General features: G+C 50.2%; 6 protein-coding genes across 6 annotated transcripts; 4 read left to right on the top strand and 2 right to left on the bottom strand.

Annotated features, from left to right (window-relative positions):
- Positions 1-1,231: 1,231 nt before the first annotated feature.
- On the top strand, positions 1,232-2,951 carry BDZ99DRAFT_499206 (uncharacterized protein; the record flags this gene model as incomplete). Its single annotated transcript, XM_033723634.1, has 4 exons — positions 1,232-2,232; positions 2,287-2,572; positions 2,607-2,753; positions 2,844-2,951. 4 exons carry the CDS (start codon positions 1,232-1,234, stop codon positions 2,949-2,951), a joined length of 1,542 nt encoding a protein of 513 aa, XP_033575785.1.
- Positions 2,952-3,562: 611 nt separating this feature from the next.
- BDZ99DRAFT_463692 (uncharacterized protein) lies at positions 3,563-4,574 on the bottom strand (the record flags this gene model as incomplete). The annotated part of the gene is made up of 3 exons (XM_033720127.1): positions 3,945-4,574; positions 3,830-3,911; positions 3,563-3,787 (listed from the first exon to the last, which is right to left on the bottom strand). The coding sequence occupies exons 1-3, from the start codon at positions 4,448-4,450 to the stop codon at positions 3,563-3,565; spliced, it is 813 nt and encodes a 270-aa protein (XP_033575786.1). The 5' UTR covers positions 4,451-4,574.
- A 1,496-nt stretch (positions 4,575-6,070) lies between these two features.
- On the bottom strand, positions 6,071-9,545 carry BDZ99DRAFT_499208 (FabD/lysophospholipase-like protein). Its single transcript, XM_033723635.1, has 4 exons — positions 9,464-9,545; positions 9,040-9,415; positions 8,366-8,994; positions 6,071-8,296 (listed from the first exon to the last, which is right to left on the bottom strand). The coding sequence occupies exons 1-4, from the start codon at positions 9,516-9,518 to the stop codon at positions 6,246-6,248; spliced, it is 3,111 nt and encodes a 1,036-aa protein (XP_033575787.1). The 5' UTR covers positions 9,519-9,545; the 3' UTR covers positions 6,071-6,245.
- A 429-nt stretch (positions 9,546-9,974) lies between these two features.
- On the top strand, positions 9,975-11,393 carry BDZ99DRAFT_499209 (uncharacterized protein; the record flags this gene model as incomplete). Its single annotated transcript, XM_033723636.1, has 2 exons — positions 9,975-10,193; positions 10,515-11,393. Exons 1-2 carry the CDS (start codon positions 10,014-10,016, stop codon positions 11,391-11,393), a joined length of 1,059 nt encoding a protein of 352 aa, XP_033575788.1. The 5' UTR covers positions 9,975-10,013.
- A 1,621-nt stretch (positions 11,394-13,014) lies between these two features.
- On the top strand, positions 13,015-13,885 carry BDZ99DRAFT_499210 (uncharacterized protein). Its single transcript, XM_033723637.1, has 3 exons — positions 13,015-13,229; positions 13,307-13,545; positions 13,604-13,885. Exons 1-3 carry the CDS (start codon positions 13,038-13,040, stop codon positions 13,761-13,763), a joined length of 591 nt encoding a protein of 196 aa, XP_033575789.1. The 5' UTR covers positions 13,015-13,037; the 3' UTR covers positions 13,764-13,885.
- Positions 13,886-13,971: 86 nt separating this feature from the next.
- BDZ99DRAFT_477336 (uncharacterized protein) lies at positions 13,972-14,805 on the top strand (the record flags this gene model as incomplete). Its single annotated transcript, XM_033722109.1, has 1 exon — positions 13,972-14,805. The coding sequence occupies one exon, from the start codon at positions 13,972-13,974 to the stop codon at positions 14,803-14,805; it is 834 nt and encodes a 277-aa protein (XP_033575790.1).
- Between the last annotated feature and the right edge of the window lie 271 nt (positions 14,806-15,076).

Raw genomic sequence — 15,076 nt, forward strand, 5'->3', positions numbered from 1 at the left:
GGACCGGCTATAGCTCTCTCTATACTTTTGCCGGTAGGCTGTCCCTTCCTGGCGCCTTGTCTGGGCTCGCCCTAAAGACAGTTGCTTTTACCTTATATTTAGTAATTAGCTCGCAGTATAGTTAATTATATATTGCTAGCGCCTCCTCCTGCTTATATAGTATTAGGCTTAGGAAGAACGCCTAAAGCAGCTCCTATCTAATCTTATTATCTTCTGTAGCAATTCCTCCCTTTTAGCTAGTTTTCTTAATCGGTGGCACTCTAGTAAATAAGCTGCTTGCCTGCAAATCTAGGTATTTAGCCGCCTTCCACATGTTATTGCTGTTGTTAAGGAAAGCCTTCTAGTGCTGTTTCCGGTAGCGACAGATTATCCGGTGGAACAGCCGTTTTACTCTTATTACTATGCTGCGCAGCTCCGCGTTCTTTCTTCCCTGCTACTGTATTATATATACTCGGTTTCTCTAGTATATATATAACTTTCTTAGCGCTATAAGGTCCTTATCCCACCACCGCTTTATATACAGCAACGGCTGCGCCCTTAGGCAGTGTGCCTCCACCGCCCTAGTCGCCTACTGCGTAAGCCGGATTGCTATCTTATTAATATCTTCCGCAGGAAAGCCTGCTTCCTTCTTTTACTCGACCGTTTATCTAATTTTATCCTACAGCGCGTTCTTAAATAGCAGTTTCTCCTAACCTTTTTTCTTTTCTATATTAATGCAGAAGCGCGTCTATATAGCCCGGTGGTCTAACCTATACTTATACTCTTAGATTAAGCACTTAACTAAGTCCTCTGCTAGTCCAGGCGTTATAAGTATTAGGTTAATTGTTAATAAGCGTCCCGCGTTACTAATAAACGTACTTACGCCTGCCGGCAGGAGGCTCTGTAGTAACAGCTCTGCTATAAAGTTAATAATCGGCGCGCTCTTTTTTTAGCTTGCCGTGCTGTTAATATAGCTTTCTTCCTACAGCGGATTATATTAGTTAAAGTCCCCAGCAACCACCACCTTAATATACAGGTCGCGCAGTCTTTCTTATTACACTAACTTATTAATTATGCGTAGCCTGCTGCTAAGCTCCTCTATATTCTCCTCCCTGGTTTTTATTAATAAGGACAGGTTCGGAATATATACTAATACTACCTCCGCGGTTGCAAAAGTCTGTTGTGATCCGTGCACGAACGCCAATCTCGTGAAATGTAAACACCACTTGGAGTTGTGATTTCTCCACACAACATGGCCCAAATCAGCTCAGCCAAACGCGCATTGGTTATTCAATATCGATTTCATGATAAACTCAGTTTTCCAGCAATTGCCAGCAAGATTGATGGTGTTTCTGCCGCCGCCGCCCAACAAATCTGTTCTAGAGCCTTTAGACGCGCCGGCACCAACAATGTCAACACGCTGCTTGAATATAGAGATCCTGCGCCTAGATCTGGTCGTCCTAGGCGTGTAGAACCTGGATCTGAAGCGTCAATTCGAATCCGAGAAGCAACGCGTGGACAATACAGGTGGCACCACCAGGTGGATGCTGCCAACCAAGCGTTTGAGCGCGTACGAAAGGATCATACAACAACACAACGCAAGCCACTTGGAACGCTTGATGCTAAACAAGTTCATAATATCCTTCAAGGAAAAGAACATTCGCAAGCAGATCCAATTGATTCGAAGCCAATTCCTCGAAAGCGCACGTTGGAAAAGAAGGCCCTCTCGAAATTAGACTTAGACGATCGCAAACGATATATCGAGCTTATCCTAAGCCTGGATCCTCACAACACAATTCTTATTAGTTGTGATGAGACGCCTGTTAATTTTGGAGGCACCGGCCACACGCATGTATCTGCTCCACGTGGTGTAGATATATACACAGACGATGCCCACGATCCACGGTTTATCAAGATGCAATGGGACGCCGCCAGCAATGATGCACGCGTTAAAAGACCATGCCTTATTTGGAACTACGAGGAGCAAGAGGAAACAATAGATTTAGCGCGAAGATTGGATTTCCAGGTGTCTAAATTAAAGGCTCGAGTGGACCATAATAAACACCAAGCATTAATTCCTGGCACGCCCCAATATCAACTTCTTGTGGATACAAATGCCGACATCGCACGCTATAATGCATCGCTTCCACCTGGCCAACGTGTTGGAAGAAAGCGGCGTATGACAATCGATCGGTTATTTAAATATGAGAAGTTAGAAAGAGACGCTAAAAAGGGGGGGTTAGATTTTGTTTGGTACGCTTTTAAAGTGTATAAATTAACCTTATTTCCTTACTATTTGGAATTAAGGAGGATTAATCCAGGAAAGGAGATCTATATTGTTGAGGATAACGTTGGTGTTCATTATAAGGCAAGGCGGTTGTTGGCTGATCAAATTCATGAGCTTGATATCAAGTTTCTTGATACACCAACCAATTCACCAGACCTAAACCCAATTGAGCATCTTCACAAGGATCAGAAGAAGGAATTGGCCAGGGCTCGGTTTAACACCACGAGCGCTGGTGCTGCTGTGCAGGCCCAAAGGGAGAAGGAAATGATTGTTGTTTGGCAGCACTCAGAAACCTTTGAGAAAAAGGTACAACACCGCATGGCAATTGAATATTGGAAAGGCCTGGCACACAGATCAAAACACGCAGAACCGGCCTACAGCAATAGATACAAAGATAGCTTGTAATTTGATGGTGTTGTGCTCATTTGATTGTGGTGGCCGTGCCTCGGTGATCGCCGAAAAACAACAGACTTTTGCAACCGCGGAGGTACGACTAGCTTCCTTCCGCCTATGTGTGCTACTACGGCCGTAATATCTGCCGAGTCTATATATAGCTGTGTGGCCTTTATATTTTTAGATGCCTAGATGCACGTTTAGACTAGATATTATCCTTCTCGCCTACTATACGGTATATACGTTGTCTAGCATGGATTTATGCTGTATAGCACTACTTCTCCCTCTATAAGAAAGTATCCAGGTTCCTGTCCTAGAATAAATTAAAAGTCGGCGAGTGCCGCGTTGTTGTGGAGCGCGTGCTGCGCTTCCCTGCCTCTTCTTATGTTCGCCTGCAGGATCCGGAACTCCCTATTCATAGCGCTGCCGCATAAGAATCCTGTCTATCTCTTTCCTGTACGCTGGGCATTATTAGAGCGACGCCTAATACGGGCCTTAATAGTTAATGCAGCGCAGGTTAGCCGTTTTATATTGCAGATGGCCTTCCTGCCCGCATATATCGCACGTCTCCGGCCGCATGCAGTTGCGTGCTCTGTGTCCGAACCGCCTACACTTGAAGCAGGCCACCGGTGTGCGCTGCTCCTTGAACAGCGACACCATGATGCCGCCTCCGCTAAACGTCACGCTGTCCGACTTTAGCAGCTTCTCCGCCTCCTCCTTCGTCGCCACCTTGATTACCACCGACGCATGCTGTCCGCTGGGTCTCGGTTGCCTAAGCCATCGCATCGTGCACACCTCTACTCTGTTCTCTGTGCCAAATTGTTCCATCGCCGACCTGCTTACTTTGCCGCTCTCCGCGTCCATCGCTAGTGCCACCTTGATCTAGTCTGCCTTTACTGGGTACTACTTGGGCCCTACCAGCCTTGCGCCTGGTAAAGCTGGCTCGAGCCAGTCTGCCGTTGTCTGTCGGACCGCTGCCTCTTTGTCCTTGTCTACCGAGAACTTAATCACCCTTGTGCCTTCGTTTCCTCGCCACACGCGGAACCCCTTAACCGTGGTTCCCGCGAGTCTTTCGACCCTATTTATGCCTTGCTGGATGGCTTGCTTAGCCGCCTCTGTAGTAGCTACCTTCTCCGCTATGTCGTCCCTTACCCGGCTTACATCAATTACTAACTGTCTCACGTTCTCTTTGTCTGTTGAGCCTGTGCTTGTCGATCGCGAAAGTGTTGTGCCTGCTCTTGCTGGTTGTCCGCTGGCTGCGACCGACGCCTATGTCTGCGTCGACGGCGGTTCGATCGAAAGGGTGTCGAGCTGCGCTCGAAGAGAGCCGATGGTTTCTTGGAGCTCTACAATCTGGTCTTTGAGATGCTGCTGCTCTGCCTGGAACGTTGCGCGGTTGCTTCGAATGTCCTCGATGATCTTGTTCTGGTTCCCGATGATGTTGTTCTGCTGTGCTATCGTCTCTTTTAGGCTCGCGATGAGTTCTGCCAGCTCCCCTATCCCGGCGCTGGCTCCCTCAGGAGCTCGTTCGGAGGAGATCGACACGTGTCTGGTAGGAAATGGCGGTAGTTCATAGTGCGCTGGGTGTTGCTGCGTGCTATTTGGTTCATCGTTCTGCGGTAGCGGCAATGCCGTGGCTCTGCCCTCTATCTGTATAGGTCGACCCGGTACTGCTCTCGTTGTTGGGAGCTGCTGCAGGGCGTCAAGCGCCTTTACTGTTCGCTTCCTGGTACGTTTGGCTGGCGCAGGAGGTGGTGTCGACGGGTCGTAGTCGGAGTCTGACGGCGCCATCGGGTGCTCCGGCACGACGTTCGGTGGTCCGCACGGACCGCCTTGCAGCGGGAACTAGCTAAGCGAGCGACCGCGGTTCGAGTAAAAGAATGTCCGAGATGAATATCCTCCTCTTCAACAATTCAGCTTGGCTTCCGCTTGAGCTACTCTCGCCACCTTCTCGCCACCTTACAAGGGTGCGGCCGGAGCGGGTCGGCCATCCTCCCTACTAGCGGTGGCGACATGAAATGCCAAATCACCATAAATAACTACAGCTACAAGGGGGCTACCTAAGCGGGCTGCCGGCGCTCCCTGCTAGCGCTGGCGTTGTTTTAGCCACAGTAAGCGTATTATAAATCTGCAGAAGCCACCAGAATAGCTAGATAATATAAAACAACGGCAGGGGCCCTTGTATTTTATATCATAAAAATGCCGAATCTTGTACGCCGGAACAATGGCCACCATCCACGGCCAATTCAATATCCTATTCTTCGAGATCCGGGCACCCGTCTCTCCTACCGAGAGCGTGATATTGCTTTCTCCCTCTCTCGATACGCTGGCTGGAATAACCAAAGGATCAGTTCCTCTCTTGGTGTGCCTTACAGAACTATATCCAATGCTCTCTCTCTCCAGAATCCGTGGACCCCTTAAAAACAGAGAGGGAGAAAACCGAATCTTAATACTCCAACTCAACAGCGCCTTATTGCCCGGGCTAAGCTTAATTGTATCCACTGAAGGAAGCCGTTAGAGGAGATTGCAATACTAGAGGGGGTCTCTGCCTGCAAGCAATCCCTATATAAGGCATTTGAAAAAGAGGGCTATTTCCGGCGTGTTGCAACAGAGAAGCCCCTTATCACGCCTGAGCAGCGAGAGGCCCGTCTTAAATAGGCATATTCTTATCTGGAATGGACTCCCGAGATATAGGCAGCAGTAATTTGGACCGATAAAGCGTCCATTTAAACCGGAGGAGGCCAGATCTTTATTACTAGGCGTGCTAAGGAGAAATACAATATTAATTGCTGTGTCCCTAAATTTAGGGGGTATTCTAGCTGGATGATTTATAGCAGCATCTCCTATGGGAATAAGGGGCCTTTAGTTGTTTTTGAAAAGGACTGGTTAATTAAGCTGGGATATAAAAGAAAGATAATAAACGGCGACGTTTACTATACCTACATATGCCCCAATATCAAGACTTTTATATAGGAATTATAGCATATACTACAACACCAGCCTATTCTTGTAGAGGATAATGCCTCAATTCACTTAGCAAAAGCGACGCGCCTGGCCTGGGAGCAGAACGGCATGCTTGTAATGGAATAGCAGGCGAATTCCCCTGATTTGAATCTAATTAAGAACGTTTGGCGGCTGTTAAAGGGGAGAATACAACGCCGGTTTCCTACAACAAAGGAGGAAGTACGGCAGTACGCTGAGGAGGAATGGGAGAAGCTTGAGCCCGAAGAATTTGAAAAGTATACGGGCAATATAAGGGAGCGTTGCCTTGCTGTAATTGCTGCTGATGGCGGCCTAACGAAATATTAGTTACTAAATAAGCACTGTTTTCATGTGGCGATGTGGCGATTGTAAGCACTAACAGAGACGCTTGCAGGGAGCGCCGGCAGCCCGCTCAGGTAGCCCCTTTGTAATATCATTCATAAGCGTGCTCCGCACGTGGACCCCTTCGCATTTGCACTACCTTCTGTCTGCTGCTTTAATACCAATTTTGAAAAAGGAAAATGCCCTCCTAGCTCTGTACAGAAAATGGTTTCTTCTAGGCAACATCTAGCATGGTTATAAGCGCACGACGGATGAAGTTCTGTCAAATGCCAATCTCCATGTTCTCCAGCCGCCACCTGTTCATAGTTTCTAGTGATGATGTTGTGTGTGGATGATGAGGACCTAGGACTTGTTTGCGTAGTTGGAAGCATTTTTCCATAAGTGAAATAGCGTCCGCGTTGCTACATTGGCCCTTTAACGTGAATGCAAGATTGTTCATGCTGGTCAGCGTGGAAGGATGCTCCTCGCCAAGCACCCTCGAACTTGTCTCCATCACTTGCACGTCCAGCTCTTCGGCCTCCTTCCACCGCCCTTGATTCCAAAACGTCGACGCCAGGTTGGCTATGCTGGTCAGCGTGTCTGGATGCTCCTCGCCAAGCACCCTTGAACTCGTCTCCATCACTTGTACGTCCAGCTCTTCGGCCTCCTTCCACCGCCCTTGATTCCAAAACGTCGACGCCAGGTTGGCTATGCTGGTCAGCGTGTCTGGATGCTCCTCGCCAAGCACCCTTGAACTCGTCTCCATCACTTGTACGTCCAGCTCTTCGGCCTCCTTCCACCGCCCTTGATTCCTGTACGTCGACGCCAGGTTGGCCATGCTGGTCAGTGTGGAAGGATGCTCGTCCCCAAGCACTCTTATTCTCGTCTCCATCACTTGCACAAACAGCTCTTCGGCCTCCTTCCACCGCCCTTGATTCCTGTACGTCGACGCCAGGTTGGCCATGCTGGTTAGCGTGTCTGGATGCTCCTCGCCAAGCACCCTCGAACTCGTCTCAAGAACTTGACTAATTGGAACCTCGGCTTCATTCCATCGTCCGTCTTCGTAGAGGCACATACCATATCTCCACATGAGATCCATCCTCTTCTTCCAATCTCTATCGACGAGATCGGATTCAAGTGCATATCGTACGTGTGGCACGTATACTGTCCAGATGCTCCTGTTTTTGTAGTTGTTGTTTGGGAATATCTCCTCAAATCGTTCGATTACTCTCACCGTTGACTGAGTAAGCTGGCCTTCCTTTCGAAGCCAGTTGCGCGTTGCCAAATGGACCAGCCGATGGAGGTCGAGAGCTCCGTCTGGCCGTTTACTAACAAAAGAATAAGCGCTGAGCGTTCCAATCGCATCAATCTCCTTCTTCGGCGATAGCCCGGGCGGAAGAAGAGACTGCGGAATTTTCCTTGGATCCACACAGGACATGAACGACAGGTAGTCTGCTGCCAGAGGATCACGCTGCCGGATCTGGGCGAATGAGATTAGCCACGTCGTAGCCACTGGGTTCTTAATATTGCGATATCTCCCATCATCCTCAAATTCCTCGCTTAGTAGCTCGATGACATCCTTCTCTTGCTCTTTCAGAAGCGAAAGGTACGCCGCTAAGAGTATCCCGTTCTTGTTGATGTATGCCGCCGCCTGAACGATAGCTAACGGGAGATGTGTAAGCTCTATAAGTAAAGCTTGGGTATCCTGCTTGTTGTTAAGGAGATTCGAATTAACTAGGGATTTCCGTAGCAGCTGCGTAGCCATTTCTTCGTCCATCTCGGGCACTTCTACGATACTCTGCTGGGCGACGAGCTCGACCGCCACCTTTCTATCGCGCGTTGTATAGACGATGCACCCTTGCTTGCTCTTTGGGAGGTAGTTGATCAGACCGCTCGATCCCTGCTCAGGTCCGGGCTTGGCGATCCACATATCCATGTCATCGGCGTTGTCAAACACAAGTAGCCACTGGCCTGCGCTTTCTTTGCTTAGATAGCTTTGCACCAGTTTCTTCACATCCGCCTTCACCTCTTCCCAGCCAGGCACTCCGAGCTCCCGTGCAACGTCAAGGTATGCTTGATAGAGGCTTTCCTTGTTAGTTGCCGGTATCCAAATAATGGAGCAGTCGGGGTGCCTGCTCTTAGTTCGGAAGAGTAACTCAAGCACAAGCTGCGTCTTCCCCACACCACCAAGTCCGATGATGGCTACCTTTGCGGTATGGTCTTTGGAGCGACCTTGTGCGCACAGCAGTTTTTCTAGCTGAGCAAGCTGGACTTCGCGGCCCGTGAAGCGGGGATTCCGTTCAAATGGCACTTTACAAAGAACTTTTTTCGAGACTAGTAAGCTTATGATTCCAGCTTGCGTTGTTAGCTTCATTACATACGTTTGCTACGTCGTGTGCATACCAGCAGCTTCCAAAGAAACCGGGGACTCCGGAGTCTCTCCAATAAGGACTTGGACCAATCGATCAACGTCGCGGCTGACCACCTCTTCTTTCAAGTAGTTTCCTGTGAGAACAGAGATATTTGCCAGCTTTTTCCACTCATCAAGAGCCATGCGACCGATGGCACGGCGAACGTTTAGCCGAAAGTAGACATTAGGGTGACCTTGGAACTTTCTCTCGCATTCCTCTGCAACCTGAGCTGTATCTGTAGCAATCTTTTTCAAGCTCTCGACCAATTTCACAGGCACAACCTTCTCAATCCAGCCCGGCTCACTGTAATCTTGAGCATCAGTTTCTCCAGTCCCGAGACTGACAATACAGCCGAGTTGCCTTTCTCCGAAGATATCCCAAGCTTCTTTCAAAACTTGATTGGTGGGATTGTTGTACCCTAGACCGGCGTCTAGATAAGCTACCTCAGCACCTTTGCTGCCAATTTTTATGTGCTTAAAGAATGTGGGTGCGGCGCTAGTTGCACGACCCGCCTCCCATATCATGCAATCGTCGCTACGGTTTCGAGCGACCCGGTAGGTTCGGAATAGTGTTGGTCCGACTGCGGCCGCAGTGTCTGCCGCTGCGACCGCGCAAACGAAGCTTAAAACGATTAGCAAATCCCAAAGTAATCCTTGGGTGCCTTACGCTTTGCAATTCGGATCTTTGTCTTCTGGATCTATCATCCGAGCGTCCTTTGAGCCTTGCCCAAGAGCTTGCTCAACCTCCTGCCGAATAGCTTCTTTAAGACTTGAGGCCTTGAATGCACCACCATCTATCAATTTCCATTGCTTTTTTGAGAAGACAGTGCCCGCGAGCTCGAGGTACGCATTCTTGGCGCTTTCCGCCGAAAGCTTTAGTCGCCCTAGAAGAAGGGCAATGAGGCCTCCAGTACTTGTGCCACCGATGAGGTCGAAGTATTCGCACGGGAGAGGTTCTTCGTCTAGCTTCTTTGCGTGTTGGATCCTTCTCATGACCTCTTGAAGGATTAGAAGCTCGGACAGGCCGCGCACACCGCCGCCATCTAAACGTGGTAAGCTTGGCCGATTCTTGCTCGATTACGTCTACTCACCAAGAGCGAGGAGCCGTAGTGGTCTTCGCGCTGCATTGTCCACGGTGTTGCTCATTCTCTGTTTGGATTAATTCGTTGGTCGTAGTTCTGGTAGAAGCTAGATGTCACCTAGAGAGTATGATTACTAGAGAGTATGATTATTGCGTCGCTATTGTTGTTTCGCTCGAATCCTCAGCCTGGGGCATCAGTAAGCAGTTGATCAGAATCTCATAACTATCACGTGAACTGCTTGGGGCTGTTATTATCTAATTGCATTCGACCACGGAGTACCAAGCCTCGTCGCCGGATGTTCCAGGCAATCGTCCGTGCTTGCGAGCCAGTGGGGCGGGCCGATGCTTGCCTTCCACTCTGGCGCCATCGTATACAGTACAATAAAACCTACTTATAGTGATATAGGGATTTAGTGATATTTTCTATACAGTGATACAAGTCGCCGGACTGTACGATTTGCCTCCTATATCACTAGCTCCCTGCATTCTAGTCACTCGTTTAGTCAGCTCCCGCTGCAAGGCGGCCCTTGTGGCCAACCGCCGCGAATCCCGGAGCTCCGATGGCAGCCAGACGCGTACCCACAACACCACCTCCGATTCAGCCAGCACCAGCAAAAGGCCGCACAAGAAAACCAAGCGCAAAGGTCCTTGAAGCCCAGCAGTCATTGAGAACACGAACAATTGCGTCTAGATCAACACAGAATGAGCCATCCGCAAGCGCTACCGTTTCTCCTGAACGTGTAGGGAGAGACACGAACCGGGAAGAAGTTGCGTCGCTCATCGCGACCCTGAAGGAAACCATCACACAGCAGATCAGCATCATTACGAATCAGAACCGCGTTCTCGATAGCTTCAGAGCCGACCTCGCAGAGATCAAATCAGAATAGCAAAGCCTCAAGAACCAAAACGCCGAACTCCAGGAGGAGATCCGCTCCCTCCAAGCGCAGCTTAACACTTTCTCAGTATCGCTCCCATTAACAGGATTATGGGCGTTAGTAGCGGCCAGTTGAAGCGCGATAGAATCGGGGACAAGTCTCTCACAAGCAACGAACGCCGAGAAGCCAAACAAGGAACCCAGCCACCAACTGGTGATTGACGTTAGTCGGGTCGAGGGCGAAGCGGCAGAGAAGATATTGACCACCGAGGTCGCGAAGCAAACCATCTTACATGGCATAAGGGATATCGATAGGCTCTCCGGAGCCACGGTTAAGGACTTCCGCATGTGGCACACAGACAACAAAACAACGGTTATTAAATTCTCAGTGGAGAAGGACAAGGAAGCCGCATTTAGGCAGACAGCCACGCAGTTGCTGGAATCACGCATCCCCGGGGCGAGGCTTATCGGCCCAAAATGGCATGCTGTTAAAGCGGACTGGATCGAAGTATCGCTGGCGATGGACATAGACAGTGGCAAAGTGAGCAAGTCAACCATGGAGCGCTTCGGTGAAGAGAACGGAGTAGAAGTGTGCACGATGAGATGGCTCGGGAGGCCTAGGCCAAGCGGGCAGCATGCGTCTGTGGTTATTAAGGTGGCGACAAAGGAGGATGCGGAGAAGCTACTAGGCTCGGACATTGTTTTGTTTGGAGGAGGCGCGGTTATCATGTCAGCATTTAAAGAGCGACGTACCCCGGTGGCATGTTTTAAATGTAGGAGGTACGGACACAGAGCTAGAGACTGCAAGCGGCCCGACACATGCGATATGTGTGGCCAGGAGGGTCACCTTCAATGCGAGATAGTAAACCTGCGCTGCATAAACTGTCAAGGCCTCACTGAGCCTCGCAACGGGAGTGCCCAGCGTACAGAAAAGAGAGGGACAGGATTCTTGCGATTCAGCAGCACGGGTAACCGAGTATCCGTCGTCGAACCTTCGATTTTATCTCGCCTTAATTCGCAATCGCCGCCGCCCTCTCAACCTACTTATCAGCATTGGGCCGTTTAAGAACAATACGACTTGGTAAACTGCTATCGAGGGAAGCAGCTATTGCAATTGTCGGCAATAGTGGCTGGGAAGGCACTTTTCAAGGGTACGGGCGGATATAGGCAGTTTACAGGACGGGATTTCGACACATTCTCACTCTCCTTCTCTCCGAGGTTTGTATACTTTCTCTTTATTTCGTATGTTGATCACAGAGTCAATTGAAAGAGAAACAGCTCTTGTAGTTGGCTACTGAATTGGAGCCAGTATAATTCGCGCCAGTCTACTCTAGTTAGCGCATAGTAACGGCCTATACCCTACAGGTGGATGGCCATAATAGAACATACATGCATATATACATACATATATACGTGATGTGGCGATTCTGTAGGTGTCCTTAGATAGTTCAGTTGGTTGACTGGAGGCATAGCCAAGATGTATTGCAAGGCTGCGGGTTGGCCCGCTTGCCAAGACACTGCACAGCCACAGGCTTAACAGCCACTTTAAGTAAATTACACCCTGATGATTGATTATATAAGGCAGTGTTTGTTTTCCACTAGCCCGGATTGGTGATCGCTTCTATTGGAGGTACCAGCCTGCGTGGCGTCCTTGCATGCATTTGCGTGTGAGTAGTACTGGATGTTTAGGAATAGCCATAGTAATTTATACGACTCATATAGAACTATTGCAGATACTGACGTGTGCACGAGGTGTGAGTTACTTAAAGTCAAAGTCCCCCTTATATTTCTCGGCACGGTAGGTTTCTCGGCACGCAGGGATGGACATTATAGTGATTTTCTTGTTCAAGGTGATCATTTGTTGCGACTTTGATCATTGTTTGCATGCGAAGGCGTTGAGCGAACACTATTGCTTGAAGTGTGGAGGTGCTGAAAGGTCAGAGCATTAGATGGGTCTTAGGAACGATGTGCTAAGACTATGGGGCAGTCCGTCTGAGCCCTCCCCGATGGTATTCGTGAAGAAAGCTCATGGCAGTAGCGTCGTTGGGCTGAGTCGATAACAGAATGAAGATGTGAAGCTGAAATGGAGGCTGATGAGTTACCCGAAAGGGAGAAAACAGGACCAAGATTCCAGCCAATCAGCGGTATGAATTACTCAGCTGAGCCCACGACCACACCCTTTCCTCAACCATCTACATCCCGCTTCCGTTTGGGTTATTCAAGCATTATCAACAACTAACCTCTGTTACCAAGTCTATCTTATGATATTACAGCTTGCTGGCTACCCTGAGCAATCAATGAAAGTCCACTGTCCTCATTGGAATACATCTACGAAGCAAGCCGAGGCGAGGCACAAGCTAGCTTTTTTTCCTCGCGATACATTTCCATATTCGATGTCGAGTTAAAGTTCTAGATTACTGTGGCGCCCCTCCTGGCACCTGAAGCTGCAGAATGACTGGATAACTAGCACGTCTCTCAGCCGTACGCTTGTTTAGCTCAACACTAGCCACAGCAGCTGAATAAGACATACTCTATTTGTGTCTCTAACCCAACCGACCTTTACAGCCTCTCAAGCTTCTACTAGCAACATAACTATAAGAGTCGCCGTAGCGATGGCGCTCGCCGTTCTCCACGACCACCAGCAGAATTGCATTCCCTTAACGCCCATTCTCAGCCTTTGTCCCTTTCTCAAGCACCATAGAAAGCTACCATGGCACGCTACCCTTCTCCCCTCTTCCAAATCCTTTGCATATTACAGATAGTCGCATCCGGCATCATAGTAGTCTTCTTCTACGTCGCATGGGCGGACATCGCTAAGACTGTCGTATTAAAGGATGATCTGGGGTTGGTAGAGAAGACCAAGAACCCGAATGAATGGCATGCGCCTTGGTACTTCAAACTGGTGAGTATCCGCGTCTCTAGTACTCCCCGGTTGTCTAGGTAGAGGCAAATAAGCATGTTCTAACATCCCACGCCCAGCTCCACGGCACCGCCCATCTCAGCCTTCTTTCAGCCATCGTCCTATTCGCTCTTCATGCATTCAAGAAGCTCTATCCACCGTTCGGCCTCGTGCTCAACTTTTGTCTCACGTTCCTCTACATTGCGGGCGTTGCGGGCGTGGCGGCGTTCTCCTTCGCTCTGGGCCTTGTCGGGAAGTGCGATTCTGGCATGGGATGCATTGCGTATAAAGTCGCGTTCTTCACCGCACATGTATCAGGGTATTTATGAGTCCTCCCAGCGAAGGCAAAGAAACTTTATGCTGACATGCTACGGTAGACTACTCGCATGGGCCATGATGCTACTAGACGCGTATACTTTCGGCCAAACGAGATCCCAAACGGCTGGCTATCAGAAATTCAACGAAGACAGCGCTGGATTGCTTCCACTTCGGAGTAAGGGAATGGTGGCGACCGCGTACGAGCCGACTCGTAGTTGATGGGCTGAGTAGATCAACGTCCTCGTCTTTCCTTGTGCAACACAATGCTTCGTCGCAGAGTAGAACCTGTAATGTCTTTGTAAATCTCACGCTCTAAAATTCACTTGAACAATACATCCGCTTTGTAAAACGCCCTCACCGCAATATAAAATGTCCACAGCAACATCTCCACCCTCATACCCCTGTCCCTCAATTTCCCACCACCACAATGTCCTCCCCCCGAATCCAAACCTTCCTCGAAGCTATCACCTTCCTCGGCCCGGACACCCACCAACAAACCAGCCCCTGGAGCTCCGCCTACAAGCACCACGCGCGAGATCTCGCGCCCCTCCTTCCCAAACTGCCCCTACCCTCGGACGATGGCGTTCTCGAATCACTAGTGAAATTCACCGCATCCTTCCACCGCGTCTCCTCGGCCACGGCCAAAAAATGGCTCTCGCAAGACCCCTCAGACCTGCAAACCCTCCCCCCGCACGCGTTAAAGAACTTGAAGGCCGAGGCAGCCCGCAGCAACGCCCTCCGCCGCGCCGCCCACTCCCTCCTCGTCTCGCGCTACCTCGCGCGCGACACCGCGCCCACCAGCCCGGAACAAGCGCTGAAATTCCTCATGGCCCGGAGCCCAGACACCTCGCTCCCACTCTACGCGACGCCCGATCTCGTGGGCATCGCGGTCGATATGTTCCGGCGCACGCCGGCGGGGAGGAGTCTCAGGAAGGTGGTTGCGGAGCTGGTGGAGGAGATGATTAAGTTCCCCGGCCGGGATCTGATGGAGGATGCGCAGACGGTGCTGGAGGGGCTTGCGGGGAGGGCAGTGGAGAGGGGGTACGGGATGTTTTTGGAGGTGGGGAGGTATGTGAAGCATGGACCGCATATGCTGGCGGTGGTGTTGGTGGTGGTGGAGTTGCAGGGGAATGCGGAGGGGCGGGTCCGGGAGTATCAATGGATGAGGGGGGTGGCGAGGAGGGTTTGGGGGGGTCGGGTGGGGGAGAGCGCGGGAGGGAAGGAGGATGGGATGAAGAGGGGTGAGAAGGGGAATGTGTGAGTCTTTCCTTCACTCTGAGAATTGAAATGCGATTGGCTAAATGTTGATTCGAAATAGCGGATCTGATAATCCGGCGTCGACTGATAAGGTGACGCAGTGGGGACCTAAAGCACGGTTCCTCTTCCTTTCTCCACCATTAAGCAAAGACCGATGCGTTGAAAATAGACAACTCCTTCCAAGCACTTACGTGACCATTTTCGTGACCTCCCTGTGACCCGTCCTATCCCCTCCCAGCACCGTAGTGCGTCGCTCGAAATCCATCACTCCAAAC

The sequence above is a fragment of the Mytilinidion resinicola genome (assembly GCF_010093595.1).
Source record: "Mytilinidion resinicola strain CBS 304.34 unplaced genomic scaffold BDZ99scaffold_11, whole genome shotgun sequence".
Classification (NCBI taxonomy): Eukaryota; Fungi; Ascomycota; class Dothideomycetes; order Mytilinidiales; family Mytilinidiaceae; genus Mytilinidion; species Mytilinidion resinicola.